The 16,375-nt window shown below is 41.8% G+C and overlaps 1 protein-coding gene across 1 annotated transcript in view; it reads left to right on the forward strand.

Annotated features, from left to right (window-relative positions):
• Positions 1–421: 421 nt before the first annotated feature.
• Positions 422–16,375, forward strand: part of PITPNM3 (PITPNM family member 3) — a 117,758-nt gene continuing 101,804 nt past the window's right edge. Inside the window, exons 1-2 of the mRNA XM_085310342.1 lie at positions 422–425; positions 1,374–1,490. Coding sequence (XP_085166468.1) covers positions 422–425; positions 1,374–1,490 — 121 coding nt within the window. The remainder of the gene's footprint in view (positions 426–1,373; positions 1,491–16,375) is intronic.

Below are 16,375 nucleotides of genomic sequence, written 5' to 3' on the forward strand. Positions count from 1 at the left end.
GCTGCGGGCGCAGAGCTGCGCTGCTCCGCGGGCTCGGCGGAGCGGCTGCCCGGAGGGTCGAGGGGCGGCGGCGGGCTCCTCGGGAAGAGCTGCTCGGGGCCGAGCGGGCGCCGCCCCGCCTGTCTCTGCCGCCTCCACGGCTGAGCGAGGGCTTCGGAAGCCCCCGGCCGGGCCGCTGCGCGGGGAGGTGCCGGTGCCCCGCGGCCGGGGCAGCGCCGCATCGGGCGGCGCATGCCCTGTGTGCCGGCCAGCAGGACGGGTCGGAAACCTGCTGCTGCGGGAGGGGTGGTTGCCCCGGGTTACACCTTCAGGAGGTGAAGGCCTGGCGTTGCTCCGGTTGAACGCCTGCTGCTCCATGTTCGAAGTCTGCCTGGGGCTTGGTGCCGGTTCTCTCTGTCTGTTGGTGCAGATTTAGGGAGGCATGGGTGTGTTACAGCTGAAGCCAAACTTCTTACTCAGCAAGATTTATTATTATTATTCCTGTAAGGTAGGTGTGGATTGGTGGCAGCCCTGAGAAATAGCACTCTGGAACGTGAGAGCATCAGTCACTTCAGAACGTGCAAATATAATATTGAAATAAATGATTTTTTTCAGTCTTTGAAAAAAAAAGAGACAATAAAATAAGGGGAGAGAATTCTGCTGTTTTCCAGGGGCATGGATTTGCAGTCCTTTCTACTTCGATATAAAAATAAGGAAGTGTTCTTTTCACTTCCAGTGTTATTTGGGCAATGCACTCTGCAGAGATTGTGTGCTTGTTCAAACACAACTTTGTTTGCACAGGAATTTTAAAGAGCAGTGCTTCTCTTGGATGTGAATCTACTCACTCTTCTAGACAAAATGTGACTTTTGATGCCAGCTCTATGATACTGCCACTGCTTCCTGTATTAAAAGCAAGAATGGTTACCATTCACAAAGGAGCTCTGCCAGCAAATACCTGGGTTAGGAGCAATGGAAATATGCGGATTTTATGAATTCAGTCCACGGAGTTTATCCATGTGAGTTGGGATGTGCAGATACAAAAATATAGTGGTCTTGCTTGTGTGTTCACTGCTTTGCTACCACTTCCAGTTCTTTGGACTGTCAAAAATGCAAAGGAAGGTTATTATTGCAGCAGCTATGACACCTGCTGCTTGATCACTGTTGAATGATGTGCTTATAGAGGTGGTCAGCTTGACCTGTAGGAATAGCCAGAGCTGACCAGCTGGACTCTTCAGATCTTAAGCACTTGGATGAAGTCTCAGTGCAGGAAAAACTCTGACATTTGCAAGACTGAAGGCTGCAGACCACATAGCAGCAATTGCAGATCACTACCTGGCATATTCCCGTGGGTGATGTGGTATCTGTTCTTCATCTCCTACTTCATTTTGCAACAGGCAGCAATGACTCAAAATATGCCAGATCTTTTCCAGAAGGCCAAAATCTCTGCACTGTGAAAGTTGGGCACTTCAGACGTGATGCAGGCAGTCCACCTACAGTCATTGCAGGAAAAGGTTAGAGAATATTCTTATCTTCTCAGGTTTTGGGGAGAGAGTTTGGAGGAGGTGGTGATGCTGAGGGAGGATGAAATTAATTTCTGCTGTGGGGGAGTTGGCATCTGAACCAATAAGAAACAACTCTAGGAGATGCACTGTTTTTATGGGGAAATGTCATCTGGGTTTTGGAGCCTGGATAGCCATGTTACACCTCCCATCTCTCTTCCTCCAACTTAAGTGATCCCATAAGACACAAGGCTAGAAGTGTCAATGGTACCTTAAAATAGAGGCTCAAAGGCCTGCGTGGCTGAGTTTTTTTTTTTTTTTTTTTTTTTTTTTTTTTTTTTTTTATGTATGCCTGCCACACGAGCAAATGAATGCCTGTCCATACCATCTGCTGCAGAACTGTCAGCTGAAGGAGGCACAAAGTAGGTAACCAAGGAGCTGTCACCATTGAAATGCTTTTGGAGGGAAGATGCAGTGAGCAGTGGAACAGGAGCTGGATATACTGGGTACTTCTGCCCATAGTGGTGTCTGGATTGTCCCTCCAGTTAGCTCTTACACTTCTTTACAAGGGCACCTGCATTTTGCATGGACTTCTCCTTTGGCCTTTTATTAAGTCTTTGACTTGGTCAACAGTGCGCTCTTCACTGCCGTTTTCTTCAGAGTCTGATGCAGCTGCAATGTGAATGGCAGGAGCTCCAGACCCTTTGCCTGCGCTAGCCTTTACTGACATCTGCTCCAAATTGCTACCTCTCTTCACGATGCTTCTCCTCTCCATTTTCCCTCCTAAGAAGCTCACTTTTCAAAATCATTCTCTTTATTCTTCACTTAATGCTTTGCTTCCCTCCTCAATTCTTATCCCTTTCTGTCTTTGAGACTTTTTTCCTACCTCTTTAGAAACCCTGTCTGGTATTCTACTTCTGTCCAGCCAGGACTGCTTCTGGCAGCATTACGGTAACATTCTTTCTCCAGCCAGTTCAATGAACCTATTATCCTTTTGCCTTCAGTTTTCTTCCCTAGAGCTTTTCAATCCCAACATCATGCCTTTCACATTCAGCTCCCTGCTYGCTTTATTCCCCTTTCAGGATTGCCTTCCTGCTCCTTTTCTTCCACTTGCATGTTCCAGACTTACAGCTTCTACTGCTGTACTCTTTTTAATTCTTCCTATTTAAGCCCTTTCTGTCCTCTCTCTGAAGTGCTGGCATTAGTTCCAAGTCTGCAGTTCACAAGATTGTAAGCACACACAGACTTCAACAGGGCAAGATTCAGCTTGTTCGTGGAGTACTGTAGGTTCATGAACACAAGGTGTGCTTTGATGATCCTGGTGGCTTGCTGCCAACAAGAGGGGAAATCTTGTGTATTTCCACCTCTTTCCCATGCCAGCTTGCAAGCTTCCTCAGCTTTTAAGCAACCCAGTTCTGGGAAATAAACTGGTAGGAAACTTAGTTTATTTTTTAGAGAATTTGTTTTCTACTCTCTTYACTCCCTAAACAAGCTCAACTGCAGGGTCAGGTGAGTGCTAACCTCACTGAGAGTGAGGAAGGGGGAGGAAGGGAACAGGATTGCATCCTTTCATCGGCAGCCACCTGTTAGACTGTTTGAGCTGTGGGGTTAGAGGCATCTTTGTGCTTGCTAGTAGAGAGCTCTGGGGATGCTTTGGCTGACTTCTGGTATGGACCAATATTCCTGTCTCAGTTACAGGAACCAAGTCCATGACTAGATTCTCTGGTGCTTCTGAGCGATAATTCATCCTCTGCTCCTTCTGGAGAAACAATTGTCTGCAGATCTCTGTGTGTATTCACAGGGACGTGCAATTTTGCTCATGTACAACAAAAGCAAAACCATGTAGTCCTGGAAGTGTAGAAGGTTGTTTGCTGCCATTATGGTGCAAAATACAGATGGGAGATAACATGCAACTGGAAACTGGTAGAAATGGAGAGCCTGTATGCGACTGTCCCTACGTTAAGTGATGGTAGTAGGCAGGATCCAGTAATTCTGAGGTAATCTAGCACTAGGATAAACACTCCTATAGTGGTACATTGACCCAAAGGAGCTGGTAATTACTACTGTTAGCTAATGGAGTTGTATCCCTTCAGCTGAAATGATGAGTGGGATACCTGGCCTTGGAGTTCAGTGTGCCCTGTGCTGTACAAACCGAGGACAAAACGCTGCTTCCTGCCCCTAAGAGCTTGCAGTGGAATTACAAAACTGGGGAGAGAAGACAGAGGAAGAAGATGGAATAATGAAATAGTAGTGGTCAACAGACCTATTAGTGAAGTTATTTCTCGCAGGTATTAGGACAGAAGAAAGTTTTCAGGAGGAATGTAAAGGGGAGCAGTGAGCATCTTCCAAAAGATGAGCTGGGCAGCATGGGAGAAAATACAGGAGTGCCTCTACTGAGAGGCAAGGTCACCATCTCAATGCAGTGAAAGACAACAGGGGTGCCAGGGCAACAAAGGGAAGTAACTTCCATTCCCAATGGAAGGGAGGAACTGCAAAGCTGACTGTGACACCTTCCAAGGAGTGAGCACAGGAAGGATCTGTGGTCGCAGTCCAGCTGGATGTCCTTGTGGTATGAAGGCTTTCATCAGGCCCAGAGGAAGAGGTGGTTGTCATGCCTGAGGTTGGAATGGTTAGAGTTTAGATAGGACTGTATCTGTTCTCATCCAAATGTGCAGCTAGAGATTTCAAAGGTCCTGGCTTAAACTACACTGTAGTGTAGATAAGACAACCCCCATTAGAAGAGAACAACAGCTGTGGCAAGCAGGATGTCTCTGTGATAGAATGGAGAAGAGAATTCATTTGGTTTGTGCCTATAAAATTCCTAGGTGCAATCAATGAAGGGCTGATGCCTGGCTAATGAAGGTAGACTGTGCTTACTCCTTTTTGGTGTGTATAAGCCATCCATCTGCTAATGATTGAACCTAGGTGTCAGAGGTATGCATCATCCTATTTTTTCCCCCACTTCCTTGATGGTGAATAAAACCATTTCTCAGTGTAGTTCTTAACTATATGGGTCATAACTAGTTCTGCTGTGTTCTTCAAAGCCTGGTAGATCTTGTATTAGTTAAAAGATGAAGCTGCCATAAAATATTAGTAAAGATACTGAAGTGTCTCTGCCACAGAGTATGTTTAGCCATGGAAGCAAGCTGCAGGCGATGGATTAAAGTGCATGAGAAGTATGTAGGCCGCCTTTGTTGTCATGTGTTGAATTCTTAAAGGAGACGCTTTTCCTGCATGAAGTATCTGTGGGATCAACTTCAAGTGTTAGATGTGACTGAGGCAGAGAGGATTTAATTTCGGTTCCAGTAGCTGCTACAAATTCATTGTGTGACTTTGGTTGTGCCAGAAGTCCCAGACTTTCTGTGTGCTACAAGTTGGTGAGTTCTGTGTGGCCCTGTGAAGTTAGCAGGATGTATGGCCCTTTCTTTCTCGTGATCTATGGACAGCAAACAGCTTTGAGTGTGCTTCAGTCTTCACTCTGGGAACAATGGGAGGGGAGTATCAGCATCTCCCTCTGTCTTGCCTGCGCTCTTGAATCTGGGGAGTACCTCTAGTTGTTGAGTTGGCATCCTTAAAAGTATGTCTTCAGTTTTACATTTGCCAAAGAGTAAATAAATCATAACTAGAAAATAACTGCATGATTTTGGCCTTCAGTGAGACTTAACAGTATACTTGCTAGATAGCACAGTGCAGGAAGCTCAGCTAAATAACTGAATGGGTAGGCAGGGAGCATCTGAAAGTAACAGAACGGAAGTATTATTATGCAGCAGCACTCAATGGCAACAGCAGAGGCCATTCCTTCTACCCAGCATTTCTTTCTAAATGGAAAAATGACTTGTGCTTTTTAATTTTAATAGTGAAACCCTTCCTGAATTCAAAATGATCACAGTTCTGAAACAAGTTATGACAAGTGGAAAGACTTTAAGCCATGCAACAGAGTCTATTTCCAATTAATTTCTATTGAGATTAATTCAGTTTTCAATAATTTACTATGAAAAAGACTGATTTTTAAAATAGCTATGAGAACACTTTGTGCTGTTTTATGTAGGTTGATGTGGTAGTAGTATTCAGGAGTTTGTTACCAAAATATTCACACTGATCATGCTGCTGACGTTCTGTTTTAATAAACAATGAAGATGTGAGCTGGAATCAGTGTTCATGAAAGCAAATTCAAGCTGAGAAGACAGAGCCAGCAAAAAAAGGTAACATGACTGTGGTTTCATGTCTGGCATGGGCTGACTTACTTTTCAGTGCATATGTGAAATTAATTTTCAACCCAGTTGATTTAATGGCAGAGTCTTATATCCTGGTCAAGTGTGCTATCCAGTAGAGGACATCATTTGACCAGGCAAATATTATTCCCATTTTGTAAGAAGTTTTTACTGTGCTGTGTACACACAAACTTAATTTCACCTCCAGATGTAGTCTACTGTGTACATTATTGGTTTATTCCAGTTCAGAGGTAAAGCTGTTACTGGAAGGGAACAAATAAACTTTTTTTTTTTTGATTTGATCTTTTTTGTTTGTTTTTCGTATTTTTTACACGACAAGTAATGTTGAAATGGCATTGCTGGCACCAACAGCTGAACAGGTGAAACTCTTGAATGAAAATGGTGGGCTGTTTTGCCATAGGATGCCTGGGAGTCTTATGGGATGAGTGAGGCTTGGACAGCAGACTTCTCTAAATGATGTAGAAAACTGATTAGAATTCAGGACTAGCTACTYGATTTTTCAGAGAAAAATCTTTCTTAGGGCTTTTCATAGCTTCCTCTTAGGCCTTACTTGCACAGTTCTGTACTTCTGTTTTCTTAGTTCTGAGCATGCTGGATATAGACCAGTAATGTTGCTTTAATTTTTTTCATTCTTTTATTTTTTTCATCTCTTTTAGAAACACACTTAGCTCACGTGAGATGAAGTACACTCATGCACTGCTCAATTATCACATCACTGTCTGTTAAATACCAGTTTGCCGAATTTCTTTCAAAGAATGACAACAACAAACGCCTTTGAAAAGAATTTGAGTTGGTGGGTCTTATAGCTCTCATTCCAGCTTTCTAAACCACCTTGAAGTCTGACCAGGCGAAACTAAACCTGATTCTGCTTTCTTATACAATTTTCAATTACTGTTGATTTCAGCAGGGTAGATTTGCTTGTGCGACAATGAGGAAAATGAGCTCTAGAATGATAGATTGTGAGCAAAAAAGGAAGTGGTCTTTCCTGAGGCTGTTCTGCTCCTTAGGCCTATTTGTGGAATGTATCAGAGAAAAAAAATTATGGTAATTTTTTTTCTCCTTCTTTGAGTGGATAGCACTAGAGGCTGCCAGTATGAGAGTGCTAACTGTTTCTTCTACAGTTTGCTGAGAACTATGTATTGTCATTGAGGACAAGGGATGAAACTTGTCTTTCATTGAAATTTGGGTGACGTAAACAGAGATCCAGTCTGCCTTGCCCTCAGACAGGAACACAAGCATCACAAAATAGGATGTGGAACTATTTCTCTAATAATTCTTTCAGTCAAGCGAGGTCCTGGATGCTCTTGGACAGGAACATTTTTGTAAATGGGTTCAGACCTGTTGAGCATTCTTAAGGGCTGAATTTGAATGCTCATGCGAGTGTGACAAACCATTTTACTACCTATCACAAGAGAATGCAACTGATTGTGTATTTGCTGCTCTCCCTTATGTGGTAAAGCTGCTGCTGTACAGAATTTAGATTTCAGCTGTGATCCTTATTCGTATCTGTTAATCTTAAGGAAATTAATGTTTAATGCAGGTAAATTAGCTAATGAACTTACAAACCTAAAAACTTACTTTTAATTGTTTCTTTCTCAACAGTATTCAGAATTTTCCTTTTAATCAACAATTGATACCATGAGAGCAACTAGTTAGGAGAAAAATGACGTGATGAATGAATACTTTATAATGTAATTGTCCCAGCCTTTCTTTGTGCGGGATTACTTGTATTACAGGGACATGGAGAATAACTCTTTCATTGCAAAAGAAGTTGGAAGCATATGTATTGCAGCAAGTTATTCTTTATGATATATCATGATATATACAGTCCCAAAGACTGTGGCAAGCTGGGAATTGAACCAGGGTCACTCACTATCAAATTTTGGTGACCAGACACACACACACACACACACACACACACACACACACACACACACACACTCTCTCTCTCTCTCTCTCTCTCTCTCTCTCTCTCTCTCTCTCTCTCAAGAGACTGTAAATAGTGAATTATTTTGTGGGGGGAAAAAAATTGCCTAGGGTTGGTTTCTCTATTTAAGTAGTTTTAGTTATCTGTGTGAAAAAGATAATATTAACAAGCTGATTTTTGAGTTGAGCATTGCTACTTGCAAGAGAACAGAGTTCTGTAACTGAAAGCTACAGCTGAAATTTGCTGGGTGAGCTAAATGGCAGCATTTAAATGTGTAATTTCTGGAAATTTCTAGAAAACTGTATTTTTACCTGGCTGTGTCTTTCTGTCTGTCTTTTTCTTTTTTCCTTTCAGATCCAGTAGAGCTTGGTTCATTCTTTCTATATTCCAGGGGTAATGACTTCTTTTCTATGAATCAGAACTAACCTGTAAGAATAGTAAATTGGAAACCCAGATCTAGTATATCCACATCATGGGAATTTTTTCCATGAGTCCTGCAAAAGTTGTTTTCATGCAGATATGACAGTGATAGCAGAGGAAAATTAAAATATGAAATGATTTATTGCGAAGAAAATCAAGAGTTAATCTGAAAGTTTTTACCCATGCATCACCTCACCTCTCCAGATCACAGATGCAGTAAAATATGAGTGGAACTCCAACCCACTCTGCCTTGTTGAGCAAGGCTTGTTTAGAGAAGAAAAGCACTGACTGTAATCTTTGTTACATATGGCATAGAGAAAAGGAGACTTGTTAGCACCCATCTCACTCAATGAATGTGTGGCGGGATAGCAAGAACTTGACCTTGGTATTGTTTAAACAAAATGCAACAGTAAAAAAAAAAATCCTATTGCAAATATCCATTGCTTTTTAGACAAGGATGTGGTTAACAGTTTATTCAAGTCTGATTGTGCGGATGTCTTCACAAGCAGCACACTGTATAAACTGACTCCCAATGGAATGCAATCTCCGACTTGTCATCACAATAGAAAATCTGTATTTAAAACTTATTTCCTTCATAGAACTTGACCTATTTGTAGATCACACTCAGATATCCATTCTTGTCAGACTGAGAAGTGTAAGCTTAATGTGTTTGAGGAAGGATCTATCTGATGGAAGGCAAATAAGGTGATATAGGCAGGTCATAAATGGATATGCCTTGTCATGTTTGTGCTGTGCTGTGCTGAGCAGTGCTCCTAACAGAGTATTACTTGTCTGATACTCTGACACTAAAATGTCAAAGTGCTGCAAAAAATGTCAGTCATTAAAAGGTAATGTATATATCCCCATCACTCTACACACAAAAGTAGACTTTACTGTAGATTAGGAGACCTATTTAGGAGAATATGTCAACAAAATTGTACAGATATACCATAGAAATGTTGAACTTTGCAGACGAGTAATACTGTTCCAGTAAATGTTCATGCTGGTTCTAGTAATGAATTGATGTCAGAGTTGCAAGGAAGCACTGAACTAGGTACTCATGCAGTTTCTGTGATGTACTACTTTGCACCAATTCCATGAGAATAAAACAGTGTGGTGAATCCTCATTTCATTTTGTATTGTTCAGGGWTTTCCTATGACACTGTGCTTAGAAATTCACTTTGGTTAGTGAGTTCCTAATCCAATTAAGGGTTATGATGGTGCAAGAGAGAAGTTTGGGGGATTGAGCAGGGGAGTATGTGGAATATTGTTACGTATTTAATCATTTCACCATTTGTGAGTAAGAAGTAATCAAAGAAAAGATGTGAAGAAGCCTGGGTTTTTTTTTGTTTTTCCTTTCACTATTTTGAATTGGGTGTTAGATCTGTGGGATTTTTTTTTTTAATTCTTTACAAATTTGAGCAGATGTTATAGTTGATTTTTAGAGAGTTCCAATCAATATAAAACTTTTTTTTTCCTTCTCCCTTAAAAGGAAATGTTTCAATGTGAAGAGAAAAATGAGGGAGACATTTTATAGTCTGGGAATGAAAATATTTTCCAAAATGCCGGAATTTTCTGCAGAATGAGGACTGCACATTTTGGTTACATCCTTCTGGATGTCTGAGTAGATGCAATCAGAACCCTAATTCTGGGAGTGTGCTTGCCTAGCTTTACATGAATGGTCCTGCTGACTGCAGTGGCACTAAACATGTACCTAAAATTAAGTCTACAGACCAGACCTGGCAGGATTAGAGCATTAGCACAATCCATATAACCAGTCTAAGGTAACAAGTCTGCTAAAACTAATATAACCATAAAATTTTATAATGAGGTGGTCATAGCTGTCAGTGTAGCTGGAAGAGGAAAGAAGCTTTCTATTTGTGCAGCAGCTGGCTCAGTCAAGCGTTTGGTTTCTCTTGCTGTTGCTGGATAGTTCAGGTGGATGTGTGCTCACTGGTTTAGAGGAATATTTCTTCCTCTGTTTTATAATTCCTTTTTTTTCCCTTCAGCATTTCTTTTTTTTCCCCATTGCCCTCCACATCTCTACCTCCATTCTGCTGCTTTTTTTCTGCTCATGTTTCTGTTTGTTGTACCTCCTCCCATCTATCTAAATCCAGTCTGTAAATGCAGTAATGTTCAGGTCAAGCATAAAAATGGAGCATTAGTGTGCTGTTAGTGTATTTTCCTTTTTATAGTCTTACAGTTGTCCTGGTCTAGGACAGGAAAAAAGTGAAAAGTAGATTCTCTTTCCACTGAGTTAAAACCATACAGGAGTGTAGCTAGAGATTCCAGCTTTTGCATGTGGTGCTGTCAGATGGCTCTGCTTTTCATCTACTCCCCTGCTGTTATCATCATGGCTGTGCACTCAAGGCAAGGCTGATAGTCGTCTCCCTCCCTAATGGGTGGGTATAGCAAGCTGCAGTTATTATGCAAAAGAAAACAGTTTAGATAAGAAACTTGGCTTCTGCTTTTTGGGATTGTTCACCTTGTGTCCTGCTATTGGTCTGTCATGCTACATCAACAGCCTATGGAAACCAGAGCGTGCACTTCTCATTTAACTGTTCTGAGCGACTTACAAGTTAGTGATGTAGTGAGGCTTCACACTTCCAGCTAGTTCTCCCTTCCATTCTCAAAAACTGATACTGCACAAAAAGAAATGAAATGATAGTTGCTGCCCAGCTTGCCAAAATTGTTCAAATCTGGCTGTTAAGAAACAATCAACAAATCTCATAATTTAAGAGAAAGTTCATTAATTTAGAAGAAGCATCAAATGTGGTTGCCAAGAAGCTTATCTGCATTTTCAGTAAGACTGGTCTTTTGTTCTCTGAAACAAAACAAAAAACAAAATATGAAGTGGTGGGCACTGTAAATCAAATCAGTGAGTCCAGGCAATGCCAGTGTCCAATACAATCAGGGAATGCTAATAGACTCTTATTAGGGTGGCTAATCTGTTGACACAGAGTGAAGCAAACTCAATAAGGCTAATGCGCTAGAGCGATGCTGTGCAGTCTAGCCAGCAAATAAATGTGGATGTTATGAGTGGCTGCATCTAGTTTACACAGACTTGTGCTCTTCACTGTGGCTATGCTTAAACAGCTGCTAAATCCAGAAGCATTCTTAGCAGAATATAATAAAACTGATGCTCCCAAGGACTTCTGTCGCCATCAGAATTTCTGCTTGGAGATTGATGATACTTTTTCCTCCCCTCCCTTCATGTTCTGTCTTAGAACTCTAAGGTTGCTGGAAGCTTTCTCTTTGGCACCAGCACGTTTGCTCATTTTCAGTCAGTTTAGTGGCAGTTCTTTTGCAGGGAGCTGCTGTTTTCTTCTGAGTACTGGTGAGGTTTTTAACACTTTTATTTATATATCCTTCTCCCTTCTTTCCAAGCAAATTTTAGTGGCTGAAGTTGAAAGCCTTTTATTTTGGCAACAAAGCAGCCTTGCTGTAAGGCCCTTTGAACTGTTCTTTGACCAGAAGTCCCTTCAACTTTACATGATTCATCAGGAGATATTTAGCGCAAATTAAGTAACACTGGAATGCTGCTGTTAGGGAGATATACTTGCAACTTATAAATGGACTTTTGAATTTAAATATCAGTGCAATCCCTTGCATGCTTTCCTGTGATGTGGGGTATGTTTGTACTTGTGTATTTGTTTCCATCTTCTGTGGGCATCATGCTGAGGTGAACTGAGGTGTTCTGAGGTGAAGGTGTGCCAGTATTAAGTCTGTGGCTAAGGGAAGTGGCAACTTCCAGTTGTGGACAGGGCCTTGCTGCTTTGTATGCAATGTTCCTGGAAGCCACTGCATCCAATATTAGGAAAGTACAGACCTGGAGAATGAACAGCTTTCCTTGTTCTTTCAGTACTGCTTGTACATGGTTAATATTTAAAAGTGATTAGGTCTGAAGGGAAGCTTTGAATAGCAGAATACCCCAGAAATGTAAATGGTTAAAGATAGCAAATGATCTGCAACACCTTAGAGCTGTTGTTTCTGTGAGTCATGTGTTGCACAGTGCTGTAGTGCTGGCACTAAAATTCAGTAATGCTACATCTGTGCCTTTTCCTATGTTTTAGTGCTTTTTCACTCCTAAAATGTAAACAAACAAAAAACCACACTGTCCTGTGTATATTTTTATGTATGCCTTTGTAGGCAAGTGTTAAGCTTTTGTGAAGACTTCCATGCTTTTGCTGTGCAGATAGTACAATTCCCTGAAGGTTAGGGAGGTTGATAGTGTGTGACAATAGGATGTGAATTAGCAGTGTGTATCTCTTGCATCTTTAATAACATTTTGTGCAAAGTGTTGTTGTGCTCTTCCCAAAGGAGAACTCTTTGCCATTCTCATTTTCCTAAAGCGTCTCCAGCCTCTTGCCTTGAGCTGCAGATGCTGATCTTTTGCATGTGGTGTGGCAGCAGGTGCAGTCAGACACCTCACGTGGTTGATGCCTCTGACAGGAATTGTCTTCTAGCAGTCCCTCGAGTTAGTTCTTTTCTTCTCATAACATTTTGGACTTCTTTCCAAGTGAATAATGACTTCTCTTCTTAGGATTTTTCCACAGAATTTCACAACAGCTTCTTCCCTATTTTCCTAGCTTCTACATTAGAGGTCAGGAGTTGTGACAGCAGCAGCTTCTGTGTTTTCAGCTGTGCTCATTCCTCATTTCTAACGTGGTAGTTGACTATTCCCTGATAGCTGCTCATCTACAAGGAAGCATAAAAGGATGCCGAAAAGGATTGTAGAGAGAATAGGAGGAGTCATCCGTTGTAAAAAAATTGGGAAGAGCTGGGCTTTCTTTGCCCAGCAAATTCAAATCTGGTTTCAGTGCTGTAGATTAGGATGGTGAGTGGTAGAGGCATGAAAGAAAAAGTATTGAAACTGATGTTGACTCTAAACTATGTGGATGTGGGTACAGAGCAGCCATGAATACATCAAGGCAGAAAATAAGGGAGAAAGTTACAGAGTACCAGCATGCTGTAAGTAACTCCCAGTTGAATTAATGAAGGCTGTCCCTTCTATGTCTTTTAAGAGGAGCTTATGAAGGTAATGAAACAAATTTTGTTACTGTGATACCATGGCAGAAGCAGACCGGACAAAAAGTACACTTCAGCCTGATGTTCATAGGGCTGTATTTTGTTCAAACTACCTTGTCTGATGGTGGAACTGCTCATTGCTAGCACCACGGGCAGGGAAACGACATGCTTTTTTTTCTCTCGATCAGTAAGCCAAACCTAGAAAATGTCGCAGCTGGTAGCTGAGCAAAGTCTGCCTTTTCGTTTCATGCAGGCATAAGAATGGAGAGAATAGTCTGCCTAGCACATTGTATTTTGGTAACACTTCCCAAATTTGCACCAATTTTGTAGATTAAGCATARTTTTACTGTCTGCTGTAGTGCCTAAAGGGGAGATTCTGAAACTCTTTGGTTTTTGCTCTGCAGTCTTAATGCTTAAGCTATTCAGCCACAAAATCCATAACATAGTGGTATAAATTTTAGCATGACTGCACTCTATTGAAAACCAACAAAATGTTACATAAGCTTCTGTTGCTCCCCACTGCAAGTACCTGCTTCTGGTGCCTGGCTCTTCGGCGTATATAACTCAGCCCTCGCTGCATCCACTTTCAGTGGTGTAGATAATGAATGACTTTTTTCCTCCTCTGTGCAGCTGCATCTTTCTACTTAATATTTGTATTCTCGTAGCAGATTTTTTTTTTAAAAAAAAAGGTTTGGAGACTTTTGTTTCAAAAGGCTGCTTTTTAACTCCCTGACTTTCTTTTTCAGAAAACCTTTGTGGATTGAGGGCTCAGGCTAACATCTGGAAAATAGCACCACAAAGAGTATTAGCCTATTGGATGCAACATAGGTCTCCAGTGTGAGCTGCTTTGCTGAGGTGCTTTGCAGGCTTGACTAGGTCACATTCCATTTCTGTTTCTCCAGGCTAGTTGTGCACAGTTAGTTGGAGGGGTGATTGGAGGGGTGATTGGTGAAGCTATGACACAGACAGGTGGATTAAAAACTGGCTGAATGGCAGAGCTTAAAAGGGTTGTGATCAGTGGTGGTAAGCCTAGTTGAAGTTCAATAAAGGGAAAATGCAAAGTCTTGCACCTAGGGAGGAACGTGACTCTCATGGTGAATGCAGTGAGTAAGTGACTTCCCTTAGGGTTTAAGCACCCTTAAATACTTAGGCATCTTCTTAATAACTTTAATTAGGGACTGAGGCACAGGTTTTGACTTGAGAGACTGAGTTCCATGGCAGTGAACAGCCTATGAGGGACACTGTGTCTCTGAGGATATTAAAAAAGCAGCTTTGTTATCTCCAGATCAAATRCATAATATTGATGCCAAGTGAGATCAGCAGGGCCACACATCCCTCTGGACTTGGTGAGTTTTCTGAGGCGAGCCAGAAATGGGAATCCAGTAGCACTGTGGATATTGGTCTTCTGCACAAAGCAAGGTAGCTCCCTCACCCAGCATTGACAGGTTCCAGCCAACCTTTGGGGCTACTGGACTCAGCACTGTAGAAACCGTTCAGTCAGAACCTAAAATGGATGAGACAGGTAAAGGACAGGGGAAAGAGAAAACGTGTCCAGCATCACCCAGTAAATCACTGGCAAGTTTGCGACTGGAGCAAAGCCAATCCATTAGCCAAGAAATGTTCTTTAGTGAACATTTTAACTGTTTAACCTTCTAGGTGTCTTTTAAGCAGGGCTGATAATCTTTGCACATTGCTCTTAAGAAGGGGTCTTGTGAAATGTGGATTCCATGCAGACTGATAGCCTGGTTATTTCAGAATAGGGCAATGAACTTCAAACAGTTCAAGGCAGTAAATGCTGGAAACTGAATCTTAACATATGCAGAACTGGGGAAAAAAATGTGAGCATGTTACTTCCTCTCTTAATAGAAATGCAATATTAGATTTATTTTTCTCATTTAAAAATAATGTCAGTACATGTTAATTCTATCTCCTCAAAAATAATCAAAGACTTTGGTAGTAAATTGCAGTACATTTCTTCTCTATCATAAAGCTGCTATTAGTGTATTCTCGCTGACCACAGATGTTGCAAATGAGATTGGAATCCAATTCTGCTGGGTCGAGGCATGCGCGGGAAAGTGTTGGGCTCTTCGGGGACAGAGGCCAGCCTAACTAGATGAGAGAGTGGGGTTGGGATCAAATCTTCTCCTTGACTCACTGCTGAGGACTTCAGAGAAAGACTACCAATTTTCAGAAGTGCTGCTTGCTGTCCACAGCCATTAATTCTGAATTTGTGTGGTATTGCCTGCTATATAATGTTTGTTTGGATCAGGTATACAGTCACACTTCCATCAAACTAGTTAGAGCGCAAAACACAGAATTTATGCCAGGTTATGGTTCTGTTCAGACTGCAGGCAGAGAGTACCTGATTGTCATGAAGCTGTTTGGTACAAGGTTAGCTATGCTGAATATTTTTAACAGAGGAGATTGTATTATGAGGTTGTACTAGACTGGAGTTTCGTGGCTGTAGCATCATTAGTTTGAGGAACCCTGAAACTGTAATCGCAGACTTGAGCCATGGTCTGACCATTTTATCAGCTGTAGATTACCGCTAGCTGCTGTTGAAGAAATCCTGCTGCAATTGGTTTGCCCAGCTGAGTTTATAGCAAAGCCCAAGACCAAACATGAGCTTTTTTTTGTCTCCTTCATCTGTGTCTGAACTATACGTAGACTGTCCTTTCTCTCCTGCATTTATTTAAGTTGCTGACTCTGTGCAGAGTTCTGCCAGTGGTTTTTTTGTGTGTGTAACAGAGTCGTTTAAATACCCTGTGCACCCATTTCTTTCTCCTTGTGCTCCGTCTCCCTACTTGCCAGAGGTGTTGTGGCCTGCCTGAGGGAAGGAGACATTTTGGTTCCAGCCTGGGCTGTAAGAAAAACAGATAAGCAGCTCCACAGAAGGGCTGGTGGGACTTTCTTGGCTTTGCAGCCACAGATGCAATGAACATCATCTGTGACTGTCAATGGGAGCCGCTTGGCAGATTTCCCATGTGGTGGGCAGAATGCATGACCCTCAGTTGTTCTCTGCTGTATTTAAGCATTTAGTATGGCATTTGGGGATGCAGTGTGCTGCTTTGTGCCTGTAACTTTTCCAGATAATACAGCTGGCTGTGCAATTAACAGGTTTTATAGGACTGACTGCTTTCCTCTGTGCTCTTCCATATAGTATGTGCTGGATTTGCTATGACATCTGGCCAAGTTGTGTGTCTTAGCAGACCTGTTTTTCAGCTATCTGAAACCCAGCAGAAGCTATCAGGAAATGGAGAAGGTCCTGCTGTATTATTTTTGGTAATGTA

Source organism: Rhea americana, unplaced genomic scaffold, assembly GCF_003343005.1.
Source record: "Rhea americana isolate MKP2758 unplaced genomic scaffold, rheAme1 scaffold_317, whole genome shotgun sequence".
In the NCBI taxonomy this organism is placed as follows: Eukaryota; Metazoa; Chordata; class Aves; order Rheiformes; family Rheidae; genus Rhea; species Rhea americana.